At 36.0% G+C, this 24031-nt stretch overlaps 1 protein-coding gene across 1 annotated transcript in view; it reads right to left on the bottom strand.

Moving 5' to 3' along the window:
• Positions 1-8806: 8806 nt before the first annotated feature.
• Positions 8807-24031, bottom strand: part of LOC137644188 (uncharacterized) — a 37508-nt gene continuing 22283 nt past the window's right edge. The window contains exons 5-7 of the mRNA XM_068377189.1: positions 21146-21266; positions 15354-18515; positions 8807-15106 (exon numbers count right to left, since the gene is read on the bottom strand). Of these exons, the coding sequence (XP_068233290.1) occupies positions 14927-15106; positions 15354-18515; positions 21146-21266 (3463 nt within the window). The 3' untranslated portion in view covers positions 8807-14926. The remainder of the gene's footprint in view (positions 15107-15353; positions 18516-21145; positions 21267-24031) is intronic.

A 24031-nucleotide genomic window follows, 5' to 3' on the forward strand; every position in this document is an offset into this window, starting at 1 on the left:
CCAGTAACTTATTATTGAAATGACTATAAACCTGTGTATTTCAACGTCTTTGCAACTGTAAAGTTTAATTGTAACCTGTAAAGCTAAAAACATTTCCCAAGCATTTTCAAATTAATTCTATGTTCTACTATTGACAAGTTATCTCACCATTAACAATAAAATCTACAAATGACTGTACAAAACACTATCACTGGTGTGATAATTACAATTACAAATTAACATAATTACAAGTTATAAAACAGAATCTTTAATATTTCGCAGAACAGCAAGATCTTCACAAAATTAGCAAAAATGGACTTCTATATGAAATTACAGTATACTGTAATGTCATCTTTTTCTAAGGTACAGGGCGTACAGAAAGTCTCTCCGCAGTGAGCATTCGAGGCCCATTACTCTCTTAGTATTGTCACACCACACTAAAGTCAATTATCATTCTAAATACCTACTGGGGAGACTTTTTCAACTTTATATAAAAAGACAAAAATGTTTCGCTGGATTATATTAGCGTTGTCACACCACACAAAAGTCGATTATCGTTCAAAATAACTTCTTGGCAGACTTTTTCAACACCCTGTATACAAAAAGACAAAAATGTTTCGCTGGATTATATTAGCGTTGTCACACCACGCAAAAGTCGATTATCGTTCACAAAATACCTACTGGGGAGACTTTTTTGAACACCCTGTATATAAAAAGACAAAAATGTTTTGCTGTATTATCATAAAGACTATAACTACAGTAGAATTTATTTTTTTCTCATTATACAGCTATAGAAGCGTAGTCACGTAATATATCACTAAGAGCAATAAGATTCTCCAGGTTGATGGAAAGCATGAATTCAATCTAATGATCACATAAAACTAAGCACAGAATAATTGAATGCAGGATGAAAGATAATTCAAGATATAGGGAAGTTACAACACTTCACATAAGAAAATATATACAATTCATTCATAGTAACTATGAACTTTTACATCAAAACTAATTCAAATAGCATGACATTCCTCGTTCACAAAAAGACTAAACATAACGACGTAGCTTTTTAAATCCTATAAGATTAAAGTTACCAAACTTGGAAGCCAGTAGTTAGAATGATTATTCTACGACAGTTACTTCTAAAGTGAAATTATTGAAATTTATCCTTCAAATAAGAAGATTCCGTTACTGAAAATCTAATCACACTAGTTCTTTTGGCATAATGTACATAATTAAAAGAAATAATAATTTTTGCAATACCTAATAAATCGCTAGGATAGCCTCATGCATGTAATTCCCAAAATGTTGTTTACCATTCTATATAAAACACATCTCAAGATTTACCATAAACATTATACGAAAATCTCTTTACCATTTGAAGATATTGTAAACGTTTACGTGAGATTATATACAAAAATATTATAGTGGATGCATATCCTTTACTTTGATGTGACCACTCATCACATAACAGAACATCAAAATAATGAAATGAAGTATTTATATCATATGCTGCCATGAAAAGTACCACAAACACTGTTACTGTATTGGTAATGATAGTAAGTTAATCAACTTATTTCCTTTGTGTGACTTCCTCTAGACATGAGCATTCACAGCATATTCTACCCTAAAGTAACTTTCACTTCCGGCAATTATACAAAGCTGCTGTGAAAAACATAGGATAGTCTAGGGTAGTAAATATGGTGACCAATTTATACATTCACCAAATAATCTCACAAATTAATAAAGTACAGTATACAGTTTATTACAGTTTCTTTTGTGGGATTCACACTAATCTAATAAAAAAAGGGTCATTTACAGAAAAGAACTGCAGGACAGTATTTGACAAAGCATAAGAAAGAAATCTTAGAAAATCACCTAGCTATTTTCATGCATCCATAATTTCATCTCTGTGAATATATAAAAAAAATGTACCTTACTATATTGTACTTTTAATTCTAAATAAATACAAACACCTAAAATATAATTAAATTAGCCTGGCCATGAGGTTCAAATTTAAGTAATAAATGACTGGAGTTGATCTCTAAGGTTAGAGCTTCTATAGATGTGGGATCGCTGTTTACCAATTTTTAAAGGTTTAAAGGTTGCTCGTGATTGGCAGAGGCAAGGGACAGGGCAATGCCCCAGAGACTAACCATATATACATATGATCAGTGCTCAAGCCCCTTCTCCATCAAGCGAAGACCAGCAATGGCTGCTGATGCTTCAGCAGGTAGACCTATAGGCTCCCCAAAACCACCCAGCTCTAGCTCACAAGGATAGTGAAGTTGCGGACACTACTGGAAACAATCGAGCTTGAGTTAGCCGTTATTGGTTTACAGATGGTACTACATTGCTGTTTTATTCTACATAAAGTAGTTTATATTTCTCAAATGCTGTAGATTTATACATTTGTTGCACTCGTGTATTGACCTTAAACTAATTGCTATTTGTCAGCATGTTGCTACTTTCAGCTCTGTGAAAATACAACAATTAATTCTTTCATTACATTAGTTATCTAATGTCTTTTAACACCTGTCACATTATTTATAGCAACGAAAAGAAAAAAAATCATGAAGATAAAACATTGCAAAAATAATCTATTTCTGCAGAAAAAGCAGAGGTGCAAAACACAACTCTCCAACACTACTAAACTTACAGTCAGGCAATATTAAATATAAAGCTAAGTAAAACAGAAAAATAATAGTTTGTAAAATAAAATTTTAGATAATTATACAGCAAAATAAAAATGTTGCTCTAATGGTCACGTAACCTGAACACGAGTAAAACCGATTAGATATGACTTTTTAAGTCTTCACCACTCGCTGCACAAGTCTTCCTTCCCACTGCTAAATTTCAAATCACTATTCCAAGTGAGAAAAATGAAGGGAAAAGCTGTTTAGCTCACTTTCACTCCATAAGCCTAATTGAGGCCAAATTTACTTCTAAAATGATGGCTTACCTCTTGTGGTCAATCATATTTACAAGACAACAACTCCAGTCTTTTCTTGTCTTTTTTTTTATACACATAAAACTAGAGCACAGCAGCACAGCCAAGTTCTGCCTTTATGGTTGTACACACAATGGATTTGATAATTAAAATATACAGTAGTGATACAAAACCTCAAGTAAAGTACTGTAAAGAGATCTATAAAGTACAGTTGAACACGGGAATTCGTGGCACACCTCGCTCTGAGAAAATGCACCGTCGCACCCTTCCTATGCGGTGAGTAACTAAACAGATGCTATAGGGAGAGATAACAGTAGGGTGGGGCTAAATGCAGGAATTCCCCGCACAGTAAGGGTGTGACAGGGCGTACTTCCTCAGCGTGAGGTGTGCCCGGCATTCCTGTCCACCTGTATACATACAAAGAAACTCAAAAGACATTTACATATACCGTCCTTTTCTTCCGACAATTTTAAACAATCAACAACTTAAAATATATATTTTAAAGAATTGACTCAGATAATTTAAAAAGTATAACATTACCTTTGCTATAGACTAGACAACATAGAATAAGACTATCGAATAGTAAGGCCAATACACTATAAAAGCAAAATTTCTATGGACTACTAAACAGTTGTTTTGCATAAGATAACATATTTACAATAATCATTTACATTTCTATAGTGAAATAGGTATTACATGTCTCGTAGCAAACCTACATTAAAAAAAAAGTATGTTAAATTAGATCAATTAGTTTAATCAACATTATAATAGTAAATGATTTGTGCATGAAAAAACTTTAATGTAGAGATTAAATACAAAATAAAAAATCAAGTTGCATAGGCTAATGATTTAACTTTAAGTCTCTATCTATTTAGTTTATAGATCAATAATTATAGCAAAAGAATTTCTTCTCGCCATAATAATATCAAAACTTAATTTCTAGCATGTAGTAGTAGAAAGGCTGTACACAAACTATAACAACACCATAAATTTAACATAGGCACTTGACCATATTTATATGATCAGTGATCAATTTAACATCTCAATTTTCTAAGGAATGCTCAGTGAGGACAAGGGTAAAAACAGAATTTTAATAATAGAATATATTATTTTCATACGCGCCTAATGTTCCCAATGCGTCTTTTTTAACGTTTGGTTTATTACCGACATTTAAATTAAAACTTGAAACAATTATTGTTTTCTTTCCTTTCAATAAGCTGAGGCCGCTAGTAAAGTATTGAGACAATTTGGAGGTTAATGGCACTAGGTATGCCATAGATCCTTTGTCTTTTTAGTCTAGAAGTCAAAACTAAATTACTATTCTCTTCTTTCGACATCACTCGTCAGTGGGAGAAGGGGCACATGTACTGTACTGTATATGAACATCAGACGAGTATATGAATAATAAATTTTCTAATAAATTTTCTTAACAAATTTCCATTTTTTCTATGAAACTCTAATGGAGGTGTGTCAATGAAGGAGAGATAGGAAATGTAGTCTTAAAATAATAAACCTATCTAGCACCTGAAGCTCACCTCTTAGTCTAGTACTACTTTTCCATGAGAAGGACTGTGACGTAAATCTTCACAACGGATACAGTGATACCTCTGGATACGAAAGTTTCTGCTTACGAAAAATTCAGGATGCGAAAAGTGATTCGAAGATTTTTATGCCCCAGGATACGGATAAAATTTCAGGATACGAAAACCTTACGAGATCCCAACTCTTCGCCGAGAGTAATTTTAAAAAGCGCGCGCCGCCTGACTTTGAACTTGGGTAGACTCACTTACAGCCTCCCGCTCACCCATTGGTTATCTCCCTACTCAGACGCTAGCTGACGCCATAAGATCCTGCTTTCCTATTGGTCGGCAACTATCCCAGCTTGCCTACGCACGGGCGTTCATCTCTCTCTCTCTCTTTTCGTTCCGACCGCGGTATCATTAACAGACATTGTTTGCTTTCGCTTGTTTGACTTAGTGTTAATATACAGTACATTCATACGCCACGTGTTATCGTTAATAAACATTCGTTACTGTGCACTGTACTGTATTAGTGTTTACTATACATAGACTGTAAATAACGTAACGTAGTGTATTATATTACGTTTGCCTAACGCATTTTAGAAATGTGTTGAAAAGTAGGCAGAAACAAGCTTCAATGGATAGTTTCTTATTAAAGAGGCCAGCGGTATTAGTAGGCCAACGAAGGTGAAAGTGAAGAAAAGAAACAGAAAAGAGGAAGGGATGAAGAATTAGAAGGTGAAAGTAAAGAAAAGAAACAGAAAAAAGAAAGTGATGAAGAAGTAGAAGAGATTTAGAAAATAAGAAAAACGTAAAGTTATAAAAGAGCAAAAAAAAAAATATCAATTTTAAGTTTCATGTTACCGTTAAGTGTTAAAGTAATTTTTTCTTTCATTTTATAGTTTTCCATACGTAATGTTAAGTGTTAATTATTTCTTCCATTTTTTTATTTCGTAAAGTTTAAGTGTTAATGTGTTAAGTGTGTAAATTACTGTACGTAGTCTGTCACTTGTTACGTTTTCTGCCCTATGCCATCCTCCTCTGCCGCGACTTCGCTGTCGGACATCGTCTCAATCAAAAGGTAAGTTTCAACTTTTTTGTTACACTAATTAACTGTAACCTTTTTTTTCAGAGTGTACAGGTATCAATCATCAATTTAGGTGTACGTACAGGTAACAATACACCTTCACTGATCTAAATGCTTTACGTACATACAGTACCGTAACTTTTATACAGTAGTAAAGAAAACGGACCGTTTTCTTTGGGCTTGGGGGGGGATAACTTGGCTATAACTATATTATTGAATAATCTCATAGTGGTTTCTGGAATGGATTAGGCTGTTTTTAACGGTTGTGTTAATTATTGAATGATAGAAATGGCTACATTGCATGTTTATTACTACAGTTTAGCGTGTTTATGAAAGAAAGGGTGACTTTTTATAAGGCTTGGAACGGATTAGGCTATTTACATGTAAAACAAGACTCAGGATACGAAAATATCAGGATACGAAACCGCATCCTGAACGGATTAATTTCGTATCCTGAGGCATCACTGTATTTAAATCACAGTAAGCCCTCGACACGATACACAAAGAGAATGCAGACCTGATCTCATAGAAACTATTCCTTTGATCACACTACACAGTAATTGCTAATAAATCCAAGGAGAGACATCTTAACATGCAGTACAGTACTGTAATAGGTAAACAATCTGGCGGACGTCTGAAATAAACCATGTCGACTGAAAAACTGAAGGGACAAAGAGAGATTGGTGCGTCAGTTCTGGGCTTCTTACCAATTATTGATAAAATGTTCCATTCCTTTACTAAGGGCATGTGTTTATTGAAGGGACAAAAAATGAGAACATTTAAAATATTTATAAAAATTTACGGATAAATGTCCATTAAACTGAGCTTCTGGAGAAGAAGCACTATGAACATCAGGGAAGGTTCAATGAAATAGTGTACAAAACATAGATATGATCAATATTAGGAATGTCCCTGCAATACCAACTAACTTGAAGCATGTGGGAATATATAAAGAGCAGTGCAATATATACAAAACAAGACAGGGTAGGGATGGACGGGCAATTGAAGGTCCTTTCCCTTCATGTACTTTTTTCTGGAATCTCTTTCCAGTTTAAAGGTTTAAAGGTCGCTCATGAATGGCAGAGGCATGGGACAGTGACATTGCCCTAGCAATCAGGACAATGCCCTAGAGACTGACCATATATTATATGATCAGCCCCCAAGCCTCCTCTCCACCCTAGCTAGGACCAGGGAGGGCCAGGCAGTGGCTGCTGATGACTCACCAGATAGACCTATAGGCTCCCCCAAACCCCCAAAACCTTAGCTCACAAGGATGGTAAGGTTGCAGACACTAATGGCACAAACGTGTCTGAGCGGGACTCGAACCCCCGACTGGCAAACACCAGTCAGAGACATTACCAATCAGGCCACAGTTACCCTTACCCAGATGATAATTTTATTTGCATCAATCCTATATCAATCTATTACAAGCTTGCATTTCATGTATCTTTCCTATTGAAGAGTTTAAAGTATGAATGAAGTCCCAAGTTTTCATTTTCTGACCACTGTTGATGCCCCTAACAGTTTAAATCATTAAAATACCTTTTCTTAGGATTTCATCATGCTGTCCAAATGAAGATAAGAAGTACCCCATAATTTAAAAGATATTTCACATCACTGCCTGGAGTTTCACCTAAGCTGCTAACACAACCTTGATAATAATCTAGTAAAAACCACACTATTATATAAAATCACTTCATAAATCTGAGTGCACAAAGATACTCCCTGTATGCTAAAACTGTTTTGAATTGTGAAATGTTTTTAAATGACATAGTAAACAGCAGTATTCTGACCACTGCACTTATGCTATGCACCGAGATATTGGTGTAGCATAAATTTTAAGGACAAGTACAAAGAAAGTTCAGCCCATCCATGCCCCGTAATAGATCTTTTACTATTAAGACCAGTTAAGATATATCGAGCAGAGTTTAATTGATTTATCACATACAAAAGAAACCTGGATTTCATCCTTTAGGTACCATCCTACCACAAGAGGCTATACGTTAGTATCTACATCATAAATAACTTTTACTGCCCATGCACTCCAAAGCAGAAGTGATTGAAACAACTATTAATGAATCTAAAAAATACACAAACCCTTTATTTTGCTTAACCCTTTTACCCCCAAAGGACGTACTGGTACGTTTCACAAAACTCATCCCTTTACCCCCATGGACGTACCGGTACGTCCTTGCAAAAAAATGCTATAAAAATTTTATTTTTCATATTTTTAATAATTTTTTGAGAAAATTCAGGCATTTTCCAAGAGAATGAGACCAACCTGACCTCTCTATGACAAAAATTAAGGCTGTTAGAGCAATTTAAAAAATATATACTGCAAAATGTGCTGGGGAAAAAATAACCCTTTGGGGGTTAAGGGTTGGAAATTTCCAAAGAGCCTGGGGGTAAAAGGGTTAATTAAGATGAACTGCTAAGTGGTAAGGATATGATGTTGCAGATCTTCAATGCTCAAATATGAGAGTGGAATAAGAAAAGGTGATCATGAAGTTTTTAAAAACTTAAGTGATCATTAAAGTTCTATATTTCTAGGGTCTCTGTGAGTAATAAAACTTGTGACTTTTGTATAAACCACAATCCTTTGAGTACCTATACTCAATTTTTTTTAATGAGGTGCATTTGCACTGACTCGCAGCGGTGCCCTTTTAGCTCGGAAAAGTTTCCTGCATTCGGATTGGTCAGAATTATCTTGTCCAACCAATCTGCGATCAGGAGACTTTTCCGAGCTAAAAGGGCACCCCTGTGAGTCGGTGCAAATCTGCCTAACTAAAAAGAATTGACTATAGTTTTTGTCACAAATGCCATAGCTGCGTCCTTAAATTGAAAGGGTTACAAAAAACCCTTTAATGAGATATAAAACAATAATCACTTACTTTTTTCTATTTTCAAGACTTTCACTTAATGATTACTCAACTGTGATGAAACCTCAATGTCCCCCAGGTTATAGTAAATACAGTACTACGATTTTCTTTGTTCTGAAAAAACTCCCCAAACTCCTAATATTGTACCATACTGTCTAAGTAAACCTAAATTTAAGTCTAACAATAATTACATATGTTAGATAACTGTACATGTTTTGTACAACGTAAACACTACCAATATAATAAATATATATTTATTTAAATCAATACTAATTATAACTCATACCATTTACAGTACATTATAAACAGCACCAATATAACAAATAAAAATAATGTGTAATTTTACTAGTTTTCCTAGCTATACAAACCTGAATCTTTTACAATAAGGAATGTCTTTTAGCGGAGATGGAACAACTCTTCAAATCATTGTGAGGTAGTTAACAACAGGTGGTGAGCTTGAGCAAGTAGCAGCCACCTGCCTATCAATGATTCTTCCCTTTTGACCTTTAGCTCAACTTCAAAGAACTCGTGTTTTTATAGCTGGGAACAATACAGATTACTTTCAAAATCTGTCATTTGTTCCTAAGCGTATACAAACGTTTTGTCCTTTAAAATAAGGAGACTCATTTACTTGTAGGTAAGAAGTTCTAGAACTGAACTGGTTGGCTCTTTTTATTCTCTGGAAATGCCAGTCTCCTTGGTCACGTAAAAGAGTGAAGGAGATGACTCTAACAACCACCTATCAGCCCTATTCTTGTGACTAGAACTGGTCATATTGGAGTCTTCTTCATCTAGAAGCATTGGAACCGGAAGATAAAGGGGAACGAATCGCTGCTTCTGCTTACCAACTTTCTCCTTAGGTTCTGTAAGCAAAGAAGTCAAGGTCTAAGTGACCATCAACAGGAGCCCTCTTCTCAACACATGGCACAGCAGTACCCCATCAGGGAAGCGAGGAGAGTCCATAGACCAAGCAGGAAGGTGAAGGATAGCATCCCAGTTTATCCAACACAGCCCGACATGGTGGACATGGGGCTGTGCAGCTCCGTCTCACCTGAATATTGGTAGCCAGGGGAACCCGGGTCTCATCCTTGGGGCCCGTGACCCCAGAACAAAACCACCTAGGGCTAAAATAGGTCATTCATTGTCAGCAATCTGTATGCCAGAGCTTCCAGCACATGTTGGAATGCGGTGATCATTTCTCCCTCCACTATTCTGGAAAAACTTCCCGATGTAGATCCGAGCTCTCCCCGGCTAAGCCAGGAGCGTATACCCAGAGGCTTCAGTTATGTCTACTTGATGAGTAGCACAAAGTGCTAAACAGTCTCTGGCAATAGCAAGAATAACACCATGGAAGACTTAACCTTATCACTCCTTAACGCAAACACTTACCTACAGGAGGCCACAATCTACGCTATAAGAATGGAAAGATTGTAAATAATTGTGCCCCTAAGTAGTGGTTGGCTCTATCGCCAGGTTATTATAAACCAAAGGAGTGTCCAATATACACTTGGAGTCCTGCTTCGTTCCATCTATCACCATTCAAAACTGAAAAGTAGTGTACTGTGTAAGAAGATTAAATAGTTTTAGATAGGACGTAACACTAAGTCCATACTTGTTGCAGACAAAGACAAAAGTGAATAGTCTTTGACAGGCGGGTTGACAGGGCTACTTGACTGTGTTCACCATCTGTCGTTAACGGCCTCGTTAACTGCCTCGATAACGATTTAAACAGCCATTCCACCTCCGCTGAAGACATTCCTTATTTTAAAAGACGGAAGGCTTATATACAAGTAGGAATGAATGATAAATGTATTATGAATAAATAAAACTATAAACATTAAAACTCATACCATTTAAAGTAAAAAATAATCAACTTATAATATAGAGAGATCCAATTACAGTATATATAAAAGATGTGATTTTTAATTCAAAATGAAAATAAAATTAGTAATGGTTAGTGCAACAACATTTTCAAAGTAAATAAAGCATTGAAAATACATGTACTGTATGTAAAGAAAAGGGCCCCAATACAATATGTTTAAAATATCCCTCATATAGAATTTTTATGCATAATTCATTGTCTAACTGGTAATTTTCAGCTTAGACTATATCCTTGATGAGTTTAGCAAACTAGACCCACTTGCATCCGAAAAGCACTGTTCATAGAACTTTTAAGTGAGATGGAGAGATATATACCATCCATTTACGATAAATTTCTCACAGAAGCTTTACAAGTAAGGTATAAATTCTTTCAAATATCAGAAGCATATTTTATGAATCTTCTAAAGATCTTTAAAGTGTAGAACTCTAGTACTGTAAACTTTCAGAGCTTATTTCTAAACTATATCTTCTCGCACACTAAATAGTTGAAGGGAAACGCACTTTTCAAGTAGTAAAAAGTAACACATGATAAGGGGAAAACTTGAGTTATTGTTCCCTTTTTGAAACGTGTTCAAACATAAACTGCTGTCTGCTCTTACATCTGTTGTATCACTTCACCACTTGCTTCATATCATTTGATATGAACTTTCATAGTAAGATATACATCGACTGGCTTCTCCCTCTCTTCAGCATGAAATCAGGGAACTTATTTTATCAAAGCTCAAACAATAGTATTTAAAAGTATATAAAATATAAAATCAGACAATTGTGGAACTTGAAAGTGACATGTTTATACTGCTTGATTTAATGACATGAATGATACCGTGGGATTTTAACGCTACGCTTTTTTATATTACCCTTTTATACAAGGTAAACAGACATTAGATTCTATGTGCTAGCTTCAATTCTTTCATTAATGGACAAGGAAGGCTTCAAATATACCTAAGTTTTAAAAATTGTGATGGATCTTTCTGTGTGGACAATGACTTTAGCGAATGCACAGTACTTAGCCTCTTTCCTAAATTGTATAATTCAATCGAATCCATTTGTGGATTGAATCTGACTTCCATTCCAATTCCACACCAACTCAGTATTACAGACCATGAATCCATGCTCTAGTAGACAACAAATGTTTTGTAAATATTTGTAAATATAAGGTGTTATTACAGTAAAAGCCATAATTCTGTACACAGTCCTTAATAACTAAGAATTCTGTTCACCCAACCAGTTAAACCTCTTTATGCCAAGTACGACTTTTTAAGCACTAACCAAAAATTCTGTCCTGTAAAGTGAGTTCCTGGGAATACTTATATTAGTAATCTTTGGGATATTATAATCAAAAGGGGGGGGGGGGGGTCATTATCCAGCCCTATGAGTTGAGCTCTGCTCTTACAGAGCTGCCCTAATTCTTCATTATATTGGCGAGGACAATCGTGCTAAACATAGTTTACCGTTTTTAAAGTTACGTTATTAGAGCGATAAGATCACTGTAGTTCACAAGGTTAATAAGTAAACTTAACACTAACACATTTTGTTTGATTCTGTGCTCTTGTCATAGATAAATTCAACAACACTTACATAATTATTATATTTTTCACTAGATGGAAAATGAGTAAAAAGCAATATATTTCATTACTGCCTCATTTCCTATTAAAAGGGTAGACTCAATCCAGACTATTTTCCTATATACAGTAGTTCTATTTTCATCTGTATATTATGGATGGTATTGACATTTAGTATGTTAGAATCCGGTAGGCTATGCACTGGGCAGGGTTATGTCAAGTTTGGAATTAACTAGCATTGGCTAAAGACTGGATATGTAAACTATCCCACAATTACAGATATTAAAAAACCAGTAGCTATAATTGATTGGATAAGGGAGGTGTTAATGTACTGAGATAACCAATGCTTAAGGCTGGTTTACATGGGGATAGTTTACTGGCGTCAGCAAACTATCCCCGTATGAAGGCAAAGTGTCCTCGTGCAAACGCTTATTATCCTGGAAAGTTTACTTGCCGCTAGCTAATGGCGCCAGTGAACTATCCCTGTGTAAATCGGCCTTTAGGTACTGTATAGTAACCAACAGAAATTTTGGATACAGGAAATACTAATTGTAGTTTGTGTTAGTTTCATGTTTTACATCATAATTCATGCATTTTGTCTAAATCTTGTATTACAAAGTAATCACCTATCATAAGCAACTTGGAATTACTGGATGAGGGTCAAAATCATCTATACCAGACATCAAAGTTATGTCAAATATTATTCCTACTTTAAATTACTAAAGAAAACAAATCTGCTTTAGCCATTTGAGATTCTTGGGCCCAAACACTTTGTCTGTGACAGCTAAAATTTTAAATTGATCATGAACATGGAAATATTTTTCTTTCACAGTACAAATCTATTTTTCATGATATAATGCTGTTTATGGTGAAACTGAACACTTGTACTTCATTGAAGCAAATAAAAAATTTAAAGATTACTAAATTTAGAGAAAAATTATGCATAGAAGTGAACCAAAATGTCCACAATAGAGTAATGGAATTTTGATTATAAAATTCATTTCTGTATTCACCTGAAAATCATATTACTTCTTCTCTAGAAGCTTAGTTTATCGAGCTTTGCCGCCTTTTAAGTGAATGCTCACTGGCCCTCTATGATTAATTAAAGAAAGCTAAATAAGTTGAGAGCTTTTGAAGCTCATCACTATAAAACTTGGTTGATTAAGTGTGTATTAGAGAGCGGCGTTGGCATGTCCTTATCGTCATGATCCCCGCTATAAACAACTAGCCTAGTCTTCTCAGGATTTCCCGCTGAACTAAAAGCAAGTTTCATTAGCAAATTGAATTTTGAAAATATTTTTCTATGAAAGGAACAGAGAAGAATTTGCAAACCTCACAACGGTTATTCAAATCACCATACTATCCCTGAGCAATAATTATTAACAAATCCAGAAGAAAACTCGAAATGTACTAAAACTTTTCACAGTCTGGAAGGAATGTATCAAACCGATGCGATGGAGAAACTGAGATAACAAAGAGCCTCTGATGCGTGACTGTTTTCCTACTTGCCATTAACTGCTATTGTGTCTTTTTATTTTATTCCAGGCATGTCTATTGAAAGGAAATGGGAAATTTTACAACTTTTAGGAGTTGAATATCGATAAACTGAGCTTATAGATTAGAAGCAATATGAACTGCAGAAGAGGTTCATAAAGATTTATATATTTTAATGGTATTAGCATTTCATAACATGGACGACGGAGTTTCAACGTTTGGGAATGTAACGATGTCAAGTGACGTGACATCACTGGAGCCTCAAAGGGTTAAAATTTTAAAGTTTGTCAGCAAAGACTGAAGCAGATATAGCATATAGTTTATGATGCTCTAATCTCTTCCCTAACCTCCACATAAATCACTAGCAAGGCTTGAAGAAGAAAGTTCAATTGAAGTATAGTTTCAAGTAATAATACGGAATAAAAAAAATTGCATAATGAGTCCCAGTCTACTCATTTCTGTGCTCTTACATGGTGTACCAAGTCTTGAAAAATCATCAATAAACAAGAAAAACCAACACTTGTAAAAAGGAGTACTGTATTAATGTGCATTACCCACTAAAAATTTAATTCCTTAATATTTTTTTTTTTTAGTCAAAGGAGTGCATTAACTTATTTCTAAACAGATGTTTATCTAAATGAATAAAATCCTTAAAGGGTTTTAAATGCCGCTTATGAATTGCAGTGGCAAGGGACAGTGACATTGCCCCATCAAGCAGGACAATGCCCTAGAGACTAACCATATGTACATACGATTACCGCCCAAGCCCCTTTTCCACCCAAGCTAGGACGAAGTAGGGCCAGGCAATGTCTGCTGATGACTCAGCAGATAGACCTACAGGCTCTCCCAAAACCCCCCCTCCCTTAGCTCACAAGGATGGTGAGGTTGCAGCGACCAAAGGAACTACCAAGTTTGAGCGGGACTCAAACTCCAGTCTGGTGTTCACCAATCAGGGACATTACCGAATCAGCCACCACTATTTAATTAACATTTGCAATACATGAAAGTTCCAAAATTCAATTAGAAAAAAGGAGAAAACAAATATAAAAAGGATTATGTCTGGCCTTACTTCCAAAAAATTGTTTATACATTTTATAACATCTCTAGGCAAAATACCAAAACAATAATTATGAACTAAAATTTAAAAGAAGAAATCAACCTCCCTGGAATTCCTTTCCCCATGTGTATACAACTACATAAAAAACAAAGCAAATGAAGGAGACAAAGTAAAAAATACAGACTTGACTAGATCCTTATACCTTATCAGAAAAATGGGACCATTTTTAAAACCTAATGGCTTTCGATGCTATTAACAAAATATTGGGAATAAAAACATATCAGTGTAATAATGTTGCAAAGTTGATAATTGTAGTTGAAGGTTTCAAAATCATTGGGGATTTTTATAATCTTGAACTTCAATTAATATAGAAGCAATACATTCAGTCTTCCATACTATAATTCAATGACCTAGGCTCCAGACATTGATAATATACATCTTATAAACATCAGAAAACGTTAAATTTTAATTCTTAAATCCCTGAGAATTTAGTAATAATCATTATTACTTCAACAATGCAACACTAAGGAGCACCAACAAAACTTTTGTGATTGGCAAGCCACTTTGTACACATTGTAGCAACGTGAGCTTGGCCACTTCGCTTTGCTGCCTGATGCACAAGAATCACATCATCATACTTGCCACGATGAACTGCTGTTAGGTAGGCCGATTTTAGTCTGCCACACTTGATGTATGCTTCAATCTGTGAAAAATAATTAAAATGTCATAAAAATCTTATGAGGAACGTAGAGAGGAGAGATCCCCTTTTTTGTTTCATTTGTTTGATGTCGGCTACCCCCCGCAATTGGGCGAAATGCCTTGGTATATGTATGTATGTAAAAACCTTATCAAAATAATCGTTACAGTGACACATAGCGCAGTACATAAAAAATAATTTCAATATAAGCAACAAGATAGACTCATGAACCAAAATCTTTAATAACCCTTACCTTAGCATTTTCTGAAGAAAAGAGTTTCACAATGACATCCAAATTAACACTGGTTGTACTTGAAGACATCTTCAATAATGCTGGTTCTAAGGCAGAATCCACCTGGCTCGGTGTTAGGATTCCGAAATCTTTCATACCCTTTACAAGAGAACCTATATTCTCATACATCTCCATCTCTACAAGTAACTGACAGCCAACCGAGAGCAGTTTCTCAAGGGGAACTCCCATACTTTCAACAATCCTATAAGCTAAACCTAGGCTCTCTTCAATGACTTGCGCTCCTGATACAATCAATGCCCCAACTGCTAAACGTTCATTTTCATCTCCCAGTAGTGTTGGAAGAGATCGTTCTCCAATAATTTTCATCTGAACTAAATTTTGCAGGAGTTTTCTAATTATATCTGAATTTGCTTCATATCCTGCTAAAAACTTGGTGGCATCAGCCTGCAGAGCTAGCATATTAATGTACTGGTTAACTTGCCATCCTGACATATTGAGGATGATCTTACTTTTGGCGAAAGATCCATGTAGAATTTGTGTGTTAAGGTAAGTTTGAAGATGATGCTGTGCGGAAGTAAGAATGTGAACTCTATTTGATAGCTGGTAATAATTGCAAATTTCATGGTTATACATTTTTAGCAATGTCATAACTGCTCTAAGTCTATCGCCTAAAGCCTCCTGAACCATTAACAAAGAGTTCCACCATTTATTGTGTTCAAGCCAGCGACACCCTCGCAACATATACTTGTACCACTTTGTCTGCTGCGGATCCTCAGTTCTAAAACTTTTCAAAAGTTGATCAAGTTTTCCTAGTCGCAAGCATGGCAGTAAGACGTCGGAGATAAAAATATCCTCCCTTACTTCATTAGCTAATAGATATTCCGCACATTCTTGCAACTGACGATGCCTCATACAGAACTGAATGGTCATGCTATGATCTCCATATAACTGAAGATAATACTTACACTCATTCTGGAACAAGGTATCCATTTTGTAAGTACTTTTACTTTTCTTTGACCTTGCACTATGCGTAGACTGAGTGGCACCAGGTAGAATTCTCAAATTACCTTCCGAGATATTTTTCAAGTTCTGAAGTGTATGAAGTACCACAAGAGCTTGTGAAGGCGGAAGCCTTGTTTGCTCACTAAGCAAAATACGAGTTCTCTCAGCATGATCTAACACTTTTTCATTGACAATGAATGGACTACTCTCCAAAAACTTTATAATTTCAGGCAAAAGTGAAGTCTTACATGGTCTGTTTTTATCTAAAGGCCTCTCTAAAACTCGTGCAAATCTCTCCCTAGCGCCTGGGAAATCTCCTGCTTTGAGTGATGCCATTGCCCATGCACCCCAAACTCCAGTCACTTCTAAACCAGCTTTTGTCGAGACATTCAGGGACAGTTCCCATAACTGTTTTTTCACCAGTGAATCTCTTATATGCCGCATATACACAAATTCCTGTTGCAGACATTTTTCAAGCTGTCTTTTACAATTCTCTTCCTTCTGCAATAGTTTCTGATGCAGAATTCCTATTTCTAGCATATTTTGCAGGGCCCTTTGTGGGATTACATCACCGCAATTAGCTTTCAATAAGAGAGACAGCAAATCTACCCACTGAGAGTAATATTCACAGATAGCGATGCCTTGATGTTCGCTAACGTTGCCAAAGCGAACTTTGGATGACGTGAGAAGGGTCTGAATCATTGACAATACAAAATTATGATCAACTTCTGGGCTTGTACAAATAACAGCAGATACAATTAAAGAAAACAAATGATGACACAACTTAATGATGCATATGGCTGCTTTTCTGTCATCTTGATGGTGAGCTAATATGGCAAGACATAAACTGAGTGAGGGAGCGTAATCGTAACCGAACTCCTGACGAACTAAATTATTGTGTACCGTGTCAGTTGACAGATACCACCCTCCTTCGGCGTCACTGGACCACGATGAACTTCCTCTTGTGCTTAAAACATCTGATATTTCTGACTGGCTATCATAATTCCCTTCCCCGAGGGGACGTATTTGATCGTAGTCCACCAGGTTAATGTCTTTTGTTTGCTGGAAACATTCCTGACAAACTCTTACTAGCAAATCACCATAGCCTTGAACTACCATGCGTGACTTCGAACAGGCACCGCAAACAACTCTACCACAGCGACGACAGTGATGACGGCGGCAAAACATTGAAAAAACTGCCACATTACAAACTACGCACTCACTGACTTCACTATCGGGTACCCATTCTTTTCTATCAGGGGGTTGGGGAGGCATTATAAATTTTTTTGGCTTCCTATCCACTCGCTGCTTTGGTTTAAGGGTAAACTGCACACCTGTGGTATCGAGAGATTTAGCAGCATAAGCTTCAATAATCCAGTTAAATGTATTCCAACTTAATGAGTTTGGTTCTAGTTTCCTTGAACTTGATTCCTCATGTGACCATGAAATTCCTAGATTCTCATCATCAACATTCTTAGAGTACCTTGGCCCAATCATGTCCATATGTTTTCCTAGCACTTTCACAGCTTTCTCTACAGCCTCAAGTTTGATATTCATAAGCCACTGCTCAATAATCAAGTGTGGATGTGATGCCAAATGGCTTAACTGATAACGATCGTCTGTAACCGGAGCAACTTCTTCAACGAGTATCAGACCCATTAGTTCTTGCCTCAGTGGATCTATATCCAGGTGTTCATTAGTTGCTTGTACCTCACAAGTTTCTGGGTTTTCTTTTGTAGGCATTTGTTCATGCTCTTTAGATCCTACACACGCTGCATAACTTTCAGGGGGCACTGAGGAAGGCTCTTTTGGAGTTGAAGTTTTTAGTAAAAACTCTAGTAGGAAACGACGAGTTGGAATACTTGATAACTTTAGTAAAAGTGCTTCAGTAACAACACTTAGGTCCCGTAAGCTCAAGGATTCAAGAGCACTTGTTGCAACTCCATAATCAGGAGTTGTCATATCGAGGATGGACATTAGGTAACTCTGGTCAACTAACTGTCGCAACTTGGAATCAACATTATGATGTTCTGCCCACTGAACGCCAAGTTTGAATAATTTCTTTTGAATAAGCATTAAAAGCAGAGTTGAAGGGTCAGCTGAGGATAGATGTTCAACTTCTTGCCATGTCTCTAACGTAGGATTTCCCACATTAAGAATCTGAAAGATAAAAATAATTAAAAGTAATTAAATATCATATTCTATTTCATAAAAAAATTTTTTAAATTGCTGAAAATAATGATACAGTAGTACTTCGGTTTACGAGTGACTGAATGCAAGCAGATCGATATATGTGCATAAAAACACCAATAAAAATAGGAATAGGATTACGAGCATTATATCGGTCTATGAGCTAAAAGTTCCCTATGTACTGTATGTACAATTTTTGGGGCAAAAGTACTATGAGACTAGAATGCAATACACAAAAAGGAATCGTGCAGTACTGTACCCATACCCTACCCACGTAATGTTCACTTTATTTCACCTTGCTTAACTTTTCTCCCTTGCTCAAACCATAATTCTTTAATCTACTGTATAGTTATTTTGCGACCATCTTTGGAAGTGTTCTTTATCGAATTTTGATCACTATTGTTTAGAGTACAGTATAGCATCTAGACAATGGCCCCCAATTTGATTAAGAAAGATGGCAAGGAGATGATTACCATAGAAGCATTATAAAGGTGGGCGTGTGGCAGAACTGGCAAAAATGTACAATCATACAACATCGACGATTTGTACAATTCTGAAAAAGAAATCAAAGCAATTGATGCTGAAAAACAACGCCATGCCATGTGTTCTTGATAACGTTGAAAAATCATCTGGATCAATTAGCAGTTAGCAGGTGATAAGATTACTAAAAACATTATTTGTGAAAATGCAAAAGTATTGTATGCAGACCTTGTTAAAAAGGACCCAGGTACAACACCAGACAAAGAAAAGAAACATTCAAAGTGAGCCAGGGTTTGAAAATTTCAAGAGAAGAACTGGCCTCCATAGTGTAGAGTAACATGGTGAGACTCTACAGTTCTAATGTCGAGGTAGTAGAGGCATTCATTTCTGAATTTAAAAGTTTTGTGGATTCTGTGCCCTGCATATCACAGCAAGTGTTGAATTGCAACGAGACTGGTCTTTTATGTGAGGTATCAAGGAGGACCTTCATTACTGCAGAAGAAAAGACAATTTCTGGTTACATGCCCAAGAAAAACCGTCAAACCCTACAAAATTAAATCTCTCCTCTGGGTTTATCACTCGGAGAACCCATGACCCTTTAAATAGTATAAGGTGCAGAAGAAGCAACGGAACATTATGTGAAAGTCAAACAGCAAGGCTTGGGTGACACGCATTTTGTTTGTGGGAATGGGTTAGTAAGGTTTTTGTTCCCGAGGTAAAAAAGCACCTTATGGAGAAGAACCTTCCGCTTTAAGCCTTGTTACTTAGGGATAATGCTGCGGCCCATCCGCCAGCCTTTGAAGACGACGTAATGGAGGAATTCAAATTTAACCAAATAAAGTTCCTGCTGCCCAACACCAACCCAATGCTCCAACTCATGAATCATCTTGCAATCTCGAATTTCAAGAAGTTTCACACAAAGGTAATGTTCCAGCAATGCTTCAAGATCACTAAAGGGACCAATCTAACCCTCCAAGAGATTTGGAAAAAACATTTCCACACTGTCAACTGCCACAAAATGATTGATAAATCCTGGTAAGGGCCATGATAACCCTAAATTCTATATAGTGGAAACTGGGGCCTGAATGCCTTTCTGAATGCAATTTCAAGGGATTTGAACCAGTCCAGGAGGAATCAGTTGGAAATGATACTGTGTCCTTGGGCAAAACATTCGGGTTAGAGGTGTAGAAGGGCATCAACAGTCTTCTATACAAACATAGCGAGCAGCTGACAATCTTAGAGCTGGTGGAGTTGCATAAGGAACAGCAACAAGAGGTTGTGGAGGAGGAATGACAAACTCTCGCTCCCCAGTGAAATTAGGCAGATGTTCAGAGTGTGGAAAACCCTGCAAAATTTTGTAGAAACACATCACCCAGATAAGGCTTTGGCAGCAAATGTAACAATAATGTGATGTTGCATTTCCATACAATTTTAAAGAAAAGACAAAAGTAGTCATCTTGCAATAGGTGCCTCATGAAAGTTGAATATAGGAGTGTAAATAAAAGACAACAAAGTATCCAAAAAGCATAAATTAAGGGATTCAGTTAGTGATAGTGAACGTCGTTCAACAGAGAGAACTCTCAATATTTTACTCGAAGTTCTCGTGGAGGGAGATTCTCCCAACAAGCAGTAACCCACCTCTTCCTCTCTCATCTTTACGTCAGCACAACTCTCCTCAAAGGTAAAGTGCAAGTTAATTGGTCAATATATTTTTTTTTCTAATGTGAATTATTAATTTGCATTCATTGGTCCATATTTTTCTTTTTTTAATGTGAATTATTAATTTACATTAATTTCTGATGTTAGGAGTTATACGGTAATTATTTAAATAATATTACAAACCTTTCAAAATGAGTATATGTGTATTTATGAATGTGTGGAATGCGTTGTGTGAATTTCCTTTATTTCTTACGGGAAAAATTGTTTTGGATTACGAGAATTTTGGATTGCGAGCTCGCTTACGTATGCATAACTCTTAAACCCAGGTACTACTGTATTATAAATGTTTCTGCAATATTTCAGTGGTATACCACCCTTTTTTCAAAAACAAAACTCAGGCTAATATCAAGTCTAAAAAGATAAAAATAGCCCTTATTAAACAAAGGACATCAAATTCTAACCTCTGCATAAACTTTTATTTGAACAGCCCGGTTCTCTGCCCATTTTCGCCTCTGGCCCATAAGTTGTGTATCGCATCCCAGCACTTTTAGGAGCTTTATTGCTGGAGAAACTGGCCATTGACTGAAATAGAAAAAAAATGCAGTTACAGAAATAATAAGTACACAGTACAAAGAAAAGGCATCAGTCCTCCATCCATCCATGTACCAAGGTACTTCCCCCAATTTTGGGGGGGTAGCTGACATCAAACAAATAAAAAAAAAAAACGGGACCTCTCCTCTCTACGTTCCTCCCAGCCAAAGAAAAGGTGTCAGTTCTATACTGTATTACTGTATTTAATTTCTATTCCTTGTCTAAATATAATCCTGGACACTAAAATACACTATATGAAACCGATACAGTAAATATCCACCATGCGAACCAGATACATTCCAAGAGTGTGTTTGGAAGCTGTAAAGTCCAATACAGTAATTCAATACAGTACAGTATTATCAGAGAATTAGAATTACGTAAATCACCACCCAACTATCAACCTGCCACTGTTTTCCATCAGATGATCCTGCTATTGCTAGCTAACTAGGCTATGAATATAACACATTTCTGCATTTTGATATTAACCCTTTTACCTCCAAAGGACGTACTGGTACGTTTCACGAAACTCATCCCTTTACCCCCGTGGACGTACCGGTACGTCCTTGCAAAAAACTGCTATTTACATTTTGGTTTTTGCATATTTTTGATAATTTTTTGAGAAACTTCATGCATTTTCCAAGAGAATGAGACCAACCTGACCTCTCTATGACGAAAATTAAGGCTGTTAGAGCAATTTTAAAAAAATATACTGAAAATTGTGCTTGAAAAAAAATAACCCTTGGGGGTTAAGGGTTGGAAAGTTCCAAATAGCCTGGGGGTAAAAGGGTTAATCACAATAGTAATCTATAGTATATTTTTCAATTTTCTTCACATTTTAACGACCAACAATTTCAAGCTCTTTTTTTCAAGGTTTCAGTCTGCTGATTACCATCAACTTGAGCGAGTGTCTAGGTATACTTATCAATGTAAACAACAGCCATGTCAAGAATTCCAATACAGTAACTATTTTTCTTAATGGGTAAAAAGGCTTTTAAAAAAATTGAGTAATTTATCCTACATTTCATTTCCTCTTATAGTACTTTTAACAACCCATATGAGTAAGTACTGTTTTAAATTTGCTAAGTTGAATCCTTCATGTTTTTTTGTAATTTGGATAATAATTTACCTTGTACTAGCCTTACTCCAATTTTTGGGCTATTTTTCCAATTTCATCAATCTGTTTGTAATACCATTTGAGGGAAGTACGTAATGTTTTCATACACTTTTGTATGTAACTTGCTTTAGGTTATACAGTACTTATGTGGGTTTGTTTTATAGATACTGATGATTCTGGTGTATTAACTGATAATCTCTGTTTACTTAGTGTACTGTATATCTTTTTGTTACATAGTTTTTTCCAAGTTTTTGGAGTGTTTCAGTGAAAGTGTCATGCTTTGTGTACTTGGTAACTACTATACTCTGTAACCTTCATTGTACCTTAGCATACTTGCCAAGGTGTCTCAAGTAGGCCTTGACACTTTAATTCCCTCACTTGACATCCTCGCAAGCAGGAGCATTAGCTGTCCCTTACCTGTGAGACATTCCTTAATTTGCTGGTTACCCAAGGATTTCCCTTGAACATACGTATTAGTCAGTATGTCAGATTAGTAATGATTAGAGGATATACCTGTTAGTATGTCAGATGATTAAATCAGCTACATTACTTTGCCTTTGAATCATCAGCTTTAAGTCCTACAATTGAATGCTTAATTTCAATGGTGATATGATAGTGAGAGAACATCAGAAAAGTGATGAGGTTTCATCAGAGCCAATCTTTCCTGCCCACTTGTCATTTATACTGACCTCCAACACACCTCTCCTGGTTGAAAACCCCTTGGTAATTTTATCATGCTTCATTTTTACCTGTCTCACCTGTATGATGCCCCACTACCAGCCATGGCTAGTGCTTACCAGCTTTGTCTATGTAATTTCCCCCCCCCCCCCCTCAGCCATTTCCACTCCATATGCTAAGGGCTTTGACAACTAAATAGGGTACCTGGTTACATGATTACAACTATGACACTCCATTAACCTACTTCTACTACTCACCCTTTGGCTGGATTGCAAGCTCTTCTTCTTTCATTTCTCTACATATGCACACAACTACTTTGCCACAATAACAAGCCTATCTGTTTAACCACTGTCTTACCAGTTCCCTTTCCACAGCGATATGATGGAATCAGACAATGACTCCTTTTTACACTTTTCTTTAAGGTGTTCAAGACAATATAATCACATCTTTTGCATAATATTAAAGAAACATTCATAACCTAAGAAATTTGTGTTGACCTATCAACCTGTTATTGCTTCAAAACATTAGAATTTGATATGTTAGTCAATTCTCACATTGATATAAACATTTGGTATGTAAGCCTATGATGTATTATTTCCCATCATTGTAACTGACTGTTCATGTTTCTGCTTCACTTCAAATATGTTCTATTGGAAATTGGTTATTTGGGACTACTCATATTAAAACAATATGCTACTGGAGTAGCATATTGTAAAAAAAAATAAAAATGTGACAATAATTCATATCTGTAAAATTATAATGTAAATCAAAATATATTCTATTAGAGGTGATTGTAAACTTCCCAACTTTAGGACACACAATCTGCATTATTATTATGCACAGAGTGAACATCATTTGATGGAGCCTAATCAAACACTCAATCATTTGGACGAGTTAGAAGTAACATCATTGTCTCTCTTTTGAGATTTAACCAATCATAAACATTTTGGAGGGGAAGCTATCA

The sequence above is a fragment of the Palaemon carinicauda genome, chromosome 7 (genome assembly GCF_036898095.1).
Source record: "Palaemon carinicauda isolate YSFRI2023 chromosome 7, ASM3689809v2, whole genome shotgun sequence".
NCBI lineage: Eukaryota > Metazoa > Arthropoda > Malacostraca > Decapoda > Palaemonidae > Palaemon > Palaemon carinicauda.